A 12027-nucleotide genomic window follows, 5' to 3' on the forward strand; every position below is an offset into this window, starting at 1 on the left:
AGGGAATTTTTAGAAATTCAAGGAGGATGTCTGTTTCTACTAACTCCAAGTGTTATTCCTCCACGGTCCCCAGACCATCCCTCACCTTGACACACCAGAGACCTGTCCTGAGTGTGGATGGAGGGCCGTAGACCACTTGCCATCGCTGGGCAAGCAACTCAAAGGCCAGGCTTTGGCCAAAAGAAGGACACTTCACCGGGGCCAGTCAACACTGGCTTGTTTCAACACCAGGCAAACACCACCATCTATAAACCCCCAACGGCCAAACCAGCTCTGTAACTGTTCGGGTGTTTCACTTCCTCTGTTGTGTGTGTGTGTGTGTGTGTGTGTGTGTGTGTGTTGGACCTCTAACCATGACAGCAAAGCACACCAAGATGAACCCCCAGCTGCAAACTTGCAGATACAATGTGAAAGAGAGGGACCTCTGGGCATTTTCCAGTGAAGACAACTGGGGAATGAGACAAAGCCCAGCCTCACCTAAATTCAATGCCCCCCCCCCAGCATTCTCTATAATCACAAAGTATCTCAAATTACCTGCAAAATCAGGTTTTTAAAAAAAAAAGCCCCAAGACTTACTACAAAAATATAAACAAAACCCTAATCTTCAGTCATGATTATTAAACTAGGTCTATTTCTGAAGACCCTTGCTTGGTTTTCAAGAGGTAACTCATGTTAATCTTGTCAAGGAAAAAAAAAAAGTCATAGGAATTTTTGAAAATAAGAACAGAAGTATCCAGAAATGTATTATTTGTGCCACTTCTCTCCAACCCAGAGCCCCCAAGAGATGGTCAGAAAACAGGAACATCCTTGTTCTCCAAATGGTCACTCTCCTGGAGATAGGCCTTACCAGTGCTGACCTGCAGGACTGTGCTGCCACAGTGGGGAAAAGCAGTGTTAACAAGGTCTTTCTGATATAACCAGTCATTGGCTCTCTATAAAAACAGAGCTCAGGACTGACCTGTTGGATACAAAGTGTTCTAACAGATTTATGCTATTTGGATGGTTATAAGCTATCTGATAATGCACAGATCCCCTGTAAACACAAAGGTGAGCAACCTAATACATAAGATTACATCAAACAGGAAAGTCAGAACCCAATGCCATTCAATTCAAGACCAAAGAAAATAAGGCACAAAGGTCAGAAACTTAATGAAATTAACATGAAAACAAACGGACAGCCTTGGGCAGCCTCTTAGGAATTCTATCAGAAGTCCCTGCTCAGAGTCAAGAGCAGAATGGCCTGATAAAAAAGTGGTTTTCTAGAAGAAAGAGTTCTATCTTCCGGTCCTAGATCTCTGAAGATAGAATTGACATATAGGTACATTTCACCCACCCTAAATTCATGCCAGTTTAAAAAAAAATAAGACATGCCTTCCAAGATGACATAAATTACCATTGATTGGCTTGAGTACTGTCCCTACTCGTGCCCTATTACTCTTCTTTAATGTCGTGTCCTGTGCCATAAGCTCTGTCTCTTTCCTCATCAATAAAAATTCCAGCTTTTAAGGTGGGTGTTCCATTTCCTGGGAGAGTAAGAAGTGAGCAGTATTCCTGAGACTGTCTTAGGTACGAACGTACAAAAACTGCTGGTGGACAAACTATGCGCTCCTGTTTCCTCCGGGCAGGGCAGGGACGCCGATGCTCCTGAGTTCTGAGTGTTCAGACCGCTTGGGTTTGGTGGGGGGACCGGATGGCGAGGGGGCGGTGAAATCATTCCCAACCTGCTTGTCAACCTCAGGCCTGGGAACTTTCCTGATGGTTATTAAGGAGGGACTACAGCATGCTCCCACGTGAAACTGGCTGCGTTGGGCCTTTTCCCACACAAAACATCCCTGCCTCCGCAACTAGTGCGCCCACCCCCCACCCCACCCCCCCAATTTAAGATCGATCATTTCAAACCCACGCGGAAGACAATCCCCAATTCCGGAGCTGCCACACTCGACAGTTCAATTCCCCCTGGTGGTTCTGTCAAACCGGTTGGTTACGGACCCAGGACCCCCCTGGCAGTCGTCCCCCACCCCCATCCAACCACTCCCGCCATCCTCGCTTACGGCGAAGGCGGAATCATCCCGGTTGAACACCCCATTCTAATCTCACACCAAACTAAGAGCAGTAAGAAGCAAACCGGCCTAGCAGGGCGCCACAGCTGCTACCCGTCAGGTAGTCCACCGCCCCCAGGAATATCCGCCACACGTGTGGGGCCCCTCGTTCGGGCGTTCCTGGGCCGCGCACTCGCCTCTCGCAGGCGCGCACCCACGCACACACTCGGGGCACTACAGGCACAGCTGCGGACTTAGTTTTCTCTTCCTGAGCGCGGCTCCTGCCCAGTCCTCCGCGGCGGATCCGGCTCGTCGCCAGCCCCGGAACACACGCCTCCTCCAGCCTCCGCGCCACGCACGTGGGAAGGCGCGTCCAGGTGGTGCCAGAAGGGAGAGAAGCGCAGAGGCAGGGAAGGCCGGGGATGAGGAAGGAGGGAGCTCCGAGTGGCATGTGGCATCTCAGGTCCCCGGGCCGGCGTAGATGCCTCGTAAGCCTCTGGGATGCAGAGGGGGCGAGGGCAGAAAAGCAGCAGGGGAGGGAAGGAGCTGGAGGGGAGAGGGAAGGGGGTCGCTCACCCAGGGTTTTGACAGCGATCTGCCTGGTGAGGGGCGGCGGCAGGTTGATGCACACCAAGTCCACGTCCTGATGCAGCAGCACCTCGTCAATGCGGCTGGTGTAGAAGGGGACGCTCATCTCCTTGGCCAGCTCCTCCGCTTCCTCTTGCGTGCGGCCCCACAGCGCCTTCACCGCGAAGCCCTCATCTTTCAGCAGCGGGATGATGACACGGGCCGTGAGGCTGGTGCCGAACACGCCCACCCCGGGAAGCATGGCTGCTCTGGTCCGCCGGGTTCTGCTTTAGCTCAGATCTCCAATCCAACGCGCTCACACACACCCCTCTAGCCAGTCCTGCGCCCGGCTCGCCGCGGTGCGCCAGCCGCCCGTGCCCCGGGCAAGGCGCCCGGGTGCCGGGAGCGCACCGAGCTGCGGGCGGAGCAGGCTCGGGGCGCCTCAGTACGGCGTCTGCTGCAGTGTCCGCCACGCGGGGCTCTCGTCCCTCCCGGGGGCGGCGGCAGGGACCCCCGCGGGGCGCCCGAGGCCCCGAAGCCCCGCGGAGCCCTGGCTCAGACGGCACCCCCGCCGCAGCGCCGGCCGGCTCCGCGAGCCCCGCCGCGGCCGCCCCATGGCCGGCTCATCCCCGCGTCGGCGCCTCCGCAGCTCCGGCGACCCGCTCTCTCCCGCGTGGTTTCCGCAGCCGGCGACTCGCACGCACGAGCCTCTACAGCCTGCCCGAGCACCGACCCGCGCGGCTGCGGGGTCCCCTTTCTCGCCCGCCCTCGGCTCGGAATGAAATAATCCAGCAGCCGCCAGGAGGCCGGCTAAGCAAGCGGCTCGGAGGGCGCCGGGCGCGGATCTCGAGCTGCAGCGCGGCGCGGGCGGCCACGACCCGGCGCCAGCCTCCTCATTCTGCTGCCATGTTCGCTCGCGGCGCGGCTCGGGCGGCCTCGGCCCCAGGCCGGCTCGGGCTCCGGGATCCCGCGGGGACGAGGGCGGAGTTGGGGAGTTTGGCTGTCAGCAGCCGGGGTGGTGCCGCACCGCCCCCGCCGCAGCGCCGCGCGCCATTGGCCGCCGCGCGCCGCCCCCGCCCCGCCGCCGCTGGCTCCCGGTGCGCGCCGCGCGGGGCCCAGGAACCCAGCCCGGCTCCTCCCCCCGCCCCGCCCCGAGCGCCCGCGGTCCCTCCGTGGCTTCCCTTTCTTCGCCCTCACCTCCTCCTTCCCTCCCTCGCCTCTTCCCAAACCCCGCCCCAAGCAGGCCAATAAATCCATCAGGGCCCGGCGCGCCCTTCTGGGCGTGTCGTCAGTCCCTGGGAAGCGGCCAGTGGGCGACTCGTCCCCTGGGAATCTGGGGGGCGGGGGGCGGGCATCGAGGGGTGCGCGGCGGAGAGGGAGCCTTTCCTTCGTGCAGAGAACCACTGTAGGGACGCTTTCCAGGCCCTCCCTCTTAATCCTTGCACTAACCTTAAGGTTATTGGTGCAACCACTTTACCTGATGATGCAGTTGAGTCCCGGGAAAGGTAAGTGACTTACACAAGGTCACACGATAGGTAAGCCGCAGGCCTGACTTTGGAATCCAGGCAGGGCTCCAGAGTTTGGGCGGTGAGCTGGAGAGTTCTCTCTCCCAAGCGCGCTTGCTCCAGTCCTGTGCCACCCCTCCCGCAGTGGGAGCACCGGCCGGTCGCCTTCCTCCCAGGCTTCTTAATAGGCTCTGCCTTCCCCGCGAGGCCAGCGCCTGAGCAGACGCTAGGTGTGGGGTCCCCAAGCGGCTGCGGCACGTGTGTGCATGTCTGGGTTTTGAGACAGAGAGGACGCCCTGGCCAGAAGAAACTGCGCCAAGTCACTCGACCTCTGGCTTTGGCTTCTTTCTCCGCTTGCCGCCCTACACCGCCCCCCACCCATTCCCTAGCCTCCATCCCCACCCCCACCCTCTGCTCCTGCCTGGGCACATAACCCGGCGGGTAGGTAGTAAACCCTCAATAAGCACTTGCTAAATAAATGAATATTCACCGAATGTCCACTTTGTGCCCGCTTGGTGCCGGGATGCAGGACCCAAAGCTGAAAGGTACGGGACTTGGCTTCCAGCTCAAAGTCTCTTGAGAGGTCAGGGGTCCGGGCATGTTCCTCTCTTGTCTTCACTCAGCTCACCGTGGCACATGGTCTGCTTCAACACGGGAGTGGAAAACGTGATATCTGCAAGCATTTAAAACCGCTTGTAACAACTGGCAGTGGGGCTGGCGCGTGGAGAGAGCAGTATACCAAAGAGGCTCGTGTGTTGCAATGGGGGGAGGTGGCTGACCTCCGGGCGTTAGAAGAAAAGCACAGAGGACACTGAGTGCTCTGAGTGGCTGCCAGCGGCCTGGGAAGGTCTGAGACAAAAGGAGTATTGCCATCTGTACTGACAGGCTTCTTTTGAGCAGATGTTTTTGTTAAGAACGGAGGCAGGAACGCCTACAGGGGCAAGGGGTCCAGGCAGTGGTGTCAGACACGAGGCACCATCCCCCTGCACAAGAGGCCAGGCCACATGTCAGCGATGGCAGCCGCTCATTTGGAGCTGGGGATGTGGCACTTGGCATTGGGGTTGGAACCAGAGCCAGAGTACCTGGAGTTCACTGTCCTCTCTGTGGTTTGCTAGCCATGGGACCTTAAGCAAATTACTTCCCCTTTTGGGGCCACCGTTCTATCTGCTAGGTCAGGGTAATAATGGCATATACAAAGGCTTTTGGAAGACTGTATTGACTATTTCTCTAAGGTCCTTAGCATAGAGTCTGGCACATAGTAAGCTCCAGATAAATGTTAAATAAATATGGAGAAGGTGTATTACCAACATTGGTTCTTGATAGGAGAGCCAATTATACGAGGGCAGTAATATCTAGGCAGGAAGAGGTTTGTGTTCTTTTAAAGGGAACTCTACTCTTGGCTTCTATGTAATTAAAAATAAACCTGTGTTTATTTTTAAGTAAACTGTGTATAAAACAAAATAAAATTAATCTGTATAATAGCAAAAGAAAATGATGACATTTGATTCTCATCGAATGCATAAAACAAACATCATCCCTATTTCATAGAAGACAAAACTAAATCCTGGCAGCAACTCATATGTATAGATCTAAAAGAAAAGGCTTAATTTCCCCCTTTCCCCCCAAACCCCCCAAACCATTTTTCCCCCAGTCATTCCCATCTCAACAAATGGCACTGCCGGCCCACTATTTGGCCAAAAACCGTGGAGGGATCCAGGGCTCCTCTCTCACATACTCTCCATAATGGAGGCATCAGCAGGCCCTGTCTGCTCAGCTTGCAAAATGCATCGAGAGTCTGACAGCTTCCCTGCGTGGTGGGAACTCGGGGTCACCATCCTCACCGCCTAGACCACAGCATTCACCTCTGCGCTGGTCACACTCCTTGCACACTTACTGCTTCCCCTGCAGTCCACACAGCAGCCAGGGTGAACTTTTTTTTTTTTTTTTTTTACAATGTTAGATGTTAAAATCTAAATCTAATTTCTAGTCTTTAAAATATTAAAATATTTCTTTGACAGAGAGCAAGCACTAGCAGGAAAGGCAGAGAGAATCTCACACAGACACCACACCAAGTGCAGAGCCTAACATGGGCTTGATCTCACAACCATGAGATCAGGACCTGAGCCAAAACCAAGAGTTAGATTCTGAACCAACAATACAGCCTAGGTGTCCCAGACAGAGAGAACCTTTAAAAGATAAATCCTAATGTGTCCCCCCAGGCTTGACACCTACCAGTGAATAAACTCCAACAGCCTCAGGATGGCCTGAAAAGCTCTGCCTGAGCTAACCCCTTGCCTTGGACACCTCTTCACTTAAAGCTCTCCACCCCACTGCCTGCATTCCGGCACAGTGGCCTCAAAACCTTTTTGTGTCTCAGGACCTTTGCACTTGCTATTTCCTCTGCATGCACCCCTTCTACCCCGACATATCTACATGGCTCACTCTCCCCCCTTAACTCAGGTCTCTGCTCCCATATCCCCTCCTCAGATTGCCTTGCCCAACCATCCTGGCTACAGTGACATCATTGTCACGTTTCATTCCTTTGTCTAGATTTATTTTTCTTTATATCTCCTCTCACTGCCCCACAACATAATATATACCTGTTTATCTGTTTATCATCCATGTGCCTCAACAGATTATAAACTCATGGAGATCAGAAGTCTGTGTGTCTTGTTCACTTCTGAATCCCCAGTGCCTAAAATTGGATCTGGCACCTGCTAGACACTCAATATGCATTTGTTGAACAAATGTTTATATGTTCTTCTAATAACCATGTGATATTATGAAGAGCGTATGAGTTAATATTTATAAACTGCTTAGAACTGTGCCAAGTGCTATGTGCAAGAATGGTTTAGACCCTGGAGAACCAAGGCTGAGTAAGGCAGGGCACCTGCTTTCAGTTTGCTTATGCCTGGTAGCCTGTTGATTGGAGGCATGAACGGACAATGGCAATATAGTGTGGTTCATGCCATGGTAGGAACCTGCAGGGGGTGATTTGGGAGCAGAGGAAGGCTTTGCAATCAGAATGGGAAGCCTCCGAAGACTTGTAGAGAGAGGAAAGCACTAGACCCAGGTTTTGAAAGACTTGCTGCAGTTGTTAGCTAGACTATAGAGGGGAGAAGTTTCTAGATTGGGGAGGCTAAAAATAGGCTAACTCAAGGTAGAAGGATTTGTGTGGAAGGGGCCAGAACATGATGGACAATCACTAAAACATGTAAAGCAGACAGTGAACAGTTTTAAAGATTGTTAAAAAATTGTTTCAAGTAGTCTCTACACCCAAGGTGGGGCTTGAACTCACAACTCCAAGATCAAGAGTTGCATACTCTACCTACTAAGCCAGGCAGACACCCCCAGATTGGCATTTTAGAATCAGCACTCAGGCTCCATCATGGAAGGGAATTGCAAGGGGGTGCACCCCACACAGCCCTGCAAGGGGACCACTGCAATACCCAGAGAGTGAAGGAAGGCACAGGCATGGGAGTAAAGATGCAGGCACTCTGCTGTGACAAGATGATGGCTCCCTGGCCGTGTAGCTATTTGGACGTGGGAAGTGAGAAAAAGTTGATGTTCCAGGTTGTGGTTGGTGGAGAGCCTGGCTATACATTTGTGTCTTCCTGGTTCACAGTCCAGGGCACAGGAGGATGGCTCTTAGCATGCACGGATCCTGAGCTTCTGATAACATGGACCTTTGAACCCCAGTGCTTTTGCACATGATACCCTCACAAATATCTGGTGTTTATTTATTTATTTTTTTTTTTTTGGTACCTGCACAAAGTTTATTTATTTCTTTTTGGGGTGTTTATTCTTCATGTTCTTTGTGTGAGACCCTCTGAAACCTGAATTCTGACACAATCTGACATTTTAGCCTTTTAAACGGTTCTAAAAATAAGCCTAAAAATTTCTTTCCCCTCATTCCGTGATTTATCTGCCGATCTCTACCATTTGCATTTGGGTGAAGATTTGAGGCCTATTTTAATGTCATTTAAGATGATCGTCATGTGACTCCAAGAAGAACATTCTCAACCTTTTTTTAGAAATAAAAATAGTGGGGATTCATATTTTTATTCACAGTCCTAGGATGATGATAAAATGGATTTTCTTCTCATATTAACTCAGCTTAATGATAATTTTATGTATTTTCATTGTACAAGTTACTTATACATATTATGGAAACTTCAGAAATAAGATTTAATCTCTCCAACCTTATGTAGCCACTGTAGATAATTTGGTTTGCTTCCACAATTTTAAAACTATTATATTGTTTTCATGAAAAATAAGAAAATCCCGCTATCTAGTTAAATTTGTTTATTCTTTTTCACACAATGTAGAAACAAGTTTTGATTATTTTTAGTAGAGTTTCCATAAATACCCAACATCCCTATAAATCTTAATCCATTGTAGAATGAAATTCTACTTTTGGTAGAAATATAACTTTGCCAAATGACTGTCAAAGATCTTGGAGCAGTCCTACTAAGCAGCTCCAATATGCATAATGCTGAAATTTATTCCTGAACTTATCCTTAGTAGAGTTTTAAAAATTACCCATTAATGGTTCTACCTTCAACTCTTTGGGGAGGGGGTGTTTTTAATAATCACTACCATTGGGCGCCTGGGTGGCTCAGTGGGTTAAGCCGCTGCCTTCGGCTCAGGTCATGATCTCAGGGTCCTGGGATCGAGTCCCATATCGGGCTCTCTGCTCAAGCAGGGAGCCTGCTTCCCTCTCTCTCTCTCTCTCTCTCTCTCTCTGCCTGCCTCTCCATCTGCTTGTGATATCTCTCTGTCAAATAAATAAATAAAATCTTTAAAAAAAAATAATAATCACTACCATTTATTGAGTGCTTGCTACACATGAGGCTCTAAACTTTGCGTGTATTCACTCCTCACAGCTTTTGCTGTTAAGTACAATTATCCCCCTTATGACAAAGAAGGAAACTGCTACATACACACACACACACACACAAAGTTAACGTGCCTGAGGTAGGTCATAAAGACAGCCATTTGACTGAAATCACCAGGCTCCAAAATCATAGTCTGTTACCACTAAGCCCCTGAACTTAGGGTAGAAAACATAGCCTCTGCTTTCCTGGGACAGCACAGCCCTTGGCCTTCTGGAGAAAAGACACATGCTGTCATTTCTCCTCTTTCTCCCCTTCCCCTAGCAGAGGTCAACAGGCTCCCTGAGCAGGGGTTCCCTTGAGCTGTGTCCAGGTCAGAAAAAGCAGTACTGAGCCTGTACTGTGCTCCTCGGGACAGGGGCATGGGACGGTTCTGTGACTGTCATCTCTCCCCTGGACTCCTGCCCTAGATTCTTAACATGGTAGACCCTCACACTCTTGCCTCCTCCCACCCCTAAGTAAGCAGAGAGAGCTTTATTTTTTTTAATTTTTTTAAAAAATTTTATTTATTTGAGAGACAGAGCATGAGCAGGGGCAGAGGGAGAGGGAGAAGCAGGCCTCCCGCTGGCAGGGAGCCCTACATGCCTCTCCATCCCAGGAACCCTGGGATCATGACCTGAGCTGAAGGCAGAGGGAGGGTAAACTACTGAACCAACCACCCAGGCGCCCCTCAGAGCTTTAAAAAGCACTGGCCATTATAGGTCAATTACATATCTATATCTATATCTATGTATTATATATATAATTTTTAAGTTTAGGAAATACATATCTATTATATATAATAGATATTACATAATATATATTATAGATTATATCTATTATATATAATAGATACATATTTCCTAAACTTAAAAAATTACACATCAACTATACTTCAATTAAAATATTATGTAAAGGGGCGCCTGGGTGGCTCAGTGGGTTAAGCCGCTGCCTTCGGCTCAGGTCATGTTCTCAGGGTCCTGGGATCGAGCCCCGCATCGGGCTCTCTGCTCAGCAGGGAGCCTGCTTCCCCCTCTCTCTCTCTGTCTGCCTCTCTGCCTACTTGTGATCTCTCTCTGTCAAATAAATAAATAAAATCTTTAAAAAAAATATTATGTAAAAAAAAAAAAAGAAAGAAATGAAAAATAAAAGCATTGGCCATTTGATGAAAAGCCTCCACTGCTTTCCTCTTGCACCTTCAATGCAATCCAAACCCCTCAAAATGGCCTGGGGGACTCTCAGCTCTGTCCCTCGTTTACAGAAATCGGATTCTTGGGCCCAACACGGATAGAAAAGAGGCCGGGACGAACCATCGGCAGAGGCAAGGCTTTGTTGGGGCCACAGATGCAGCCGAAGGAAGACAAAGAACCAACACAAAGCTCTTAGGATAACTGCCCCCGCCCAACCAAGAGGAAGTCCTGCTTCGGTAGAGAAAGTTCTCGTTCAGGATCCCACAGGTCCAATAGGTTAATGAGAGAAAGGAGGAAAAATACCTCGTGCTGATTGGTTGGGAGGGCCTCGTGCTGATTGGTTGGGAGGGCCTCGTGCTGATTGGTTGGGAGGACCTTGTGCTGACTGGTTGGGAGGGCCTCGTGCTGATTGGTTGGGAGGGCCTCGTCCTGATTGGTCGATACTAGCAGAAGGCTCAGGCAGTTGGGTGGTGCTTTTTGGAACCCCGGGCCCTCTGTTCTGAGTCTGGCTTGCATATGGGGCCGCATCCTGGCCCCATCCTGGTTCTTTCTGTAAGAGAAGCGGTTTAACAATCTCAGTCAGCAGTTAAGTGCCCCAGGTGTGTAATGTCTGTCACCTGGCGCTTGCTGCCCTTTGTCCCTGTCTCACTTGCACCTCCCTTAACCGACACGACTCATCCTCGAGCTGAGGGTCCGGCTTCTGTGTCAGTCGCGCCCGCCGCTCCTGTTGATTCCTCCTCCCTCTTGCCTGGTTCTCTCCGGCCTCCAGACACTTCACTTTCTATTCCCTCTGCCGGGAATGCTGCCCTTCAGCCTTTCTTTCACCTGCTGGCTTGTTCCTCAGGTTTTGGGGCTCATGGGGCATGTCTCGTCTTCCCCACCGTAGGCTGGTAGCTCTTCTTTGCAAGCCCCTTGGCTGCTTCCCAACACCACTGGGTTCATTGTGGCCGCAGCGCTTCCACAGTCTGCCTGAGTTTGCTTTCTCCACCACTGCCTGTCTCCCCTGGCTGGAGTAGAAGCTCGGCGGGTCCAGGGGTCTCGTTGGTCTCCTTTATGGCTACTTTAGCCTGGAACAGTACTTGGTACCTCCCTGAGACACAGTTAAGTCCTTGTTGAAAGGATAAGTTAATCATGTAGGCGGTAAAACAATTTCTAATATCACATAATGGCATGGGAAAATGCTCAGGACATAGTGTCATGTTTAAAAAGCCAAGGGCTACCTGGGTGGCTCAGTTGGTTAAGCGTGTCTGCCGTCCGCTCAGGTCATGATCCCAGGGTCGTGGAATCAAGCCCTGCATCTGGCTCCCTGCTGGGGCGGGGAGTCTGCTTCTCCCTCTCTCTCCCCAATGCCCCCCCCCCGTTAGTGCTCTCTCACTCTCTGTTAGATAAATAAATAAAATCTTTCAAAAAAATAAATAAAAAATAAAAGCCAAAACCGTGTTGCATATATAATATTACAACTATGTCTTTTTGTCTTTTTTATTGGTGTAAAATACACTAATATAAAATGTACTGTTCTAACTATTTTTAAGTATACAATTCCCCTCGTTGTGCATACAACTCTCTATTTTTAGGAAGAAATACCGTATGAAATGAAAAGAAAACCATTTTGCCCTACATTTCTGTACTTCCCTTGCATTTAGAATAAAGAAAAAGGGCATTTAAATGTTTAAATGAACAATTAGTTCTGGTCACATGCTCAGAAGTTTCTTTCATGCCCAACTCACACTCTGAGTCAATGAACCCAGGGAAGCAGGGAACCCAAATGCATCTAGCTGTTTTACTAGTCCTCTGAAATACCAAAAGTAATAGTCACCCAACTAGATTGTACAGCAACAGTTTGTTTGTTTGT

General features: G+C 50.2%; 1 protein-coding gene across 1 annotated transcript in view; it reads right to left on the minus strand.

The window, feature by feature from the left end:
- GFOD1 (glucose-fructose oxidoreductase domain containing 1) overlaps positions 1-3649 on the minus strand; it is a 105900-nt gene extending 102251 nt beyond the window's left edge. The window contains exon 1 of the mRNA XM_032341132.1: positions 2616-3649. Coding sequence (XP_032197023.1) covers positions 2616-2868 — 253 coding nt within the window. The 5' untranslated portion in view covers positions 2869-3649. The remainder of the gene's footprint in view (positions 1-2615) is intronic.
- Positions 3650-12027: the final 8378 nt, after the last annotated feature.

This window comes from Mustela erminea, chromosome 4, assembly GCF_009829155.1.
Source record: "Mustela erminea isolate mMusErm1 chromosome 4, mMusErm1.Pri, whole genome shotgun sequence".
Classification (NCBI taxonomy): domain Eukaryota; kingdom Metazoa; phylum Chordata; class Mammalia; order Carnivora; family Mustelidae; genus Mustela; species Mustela erminea.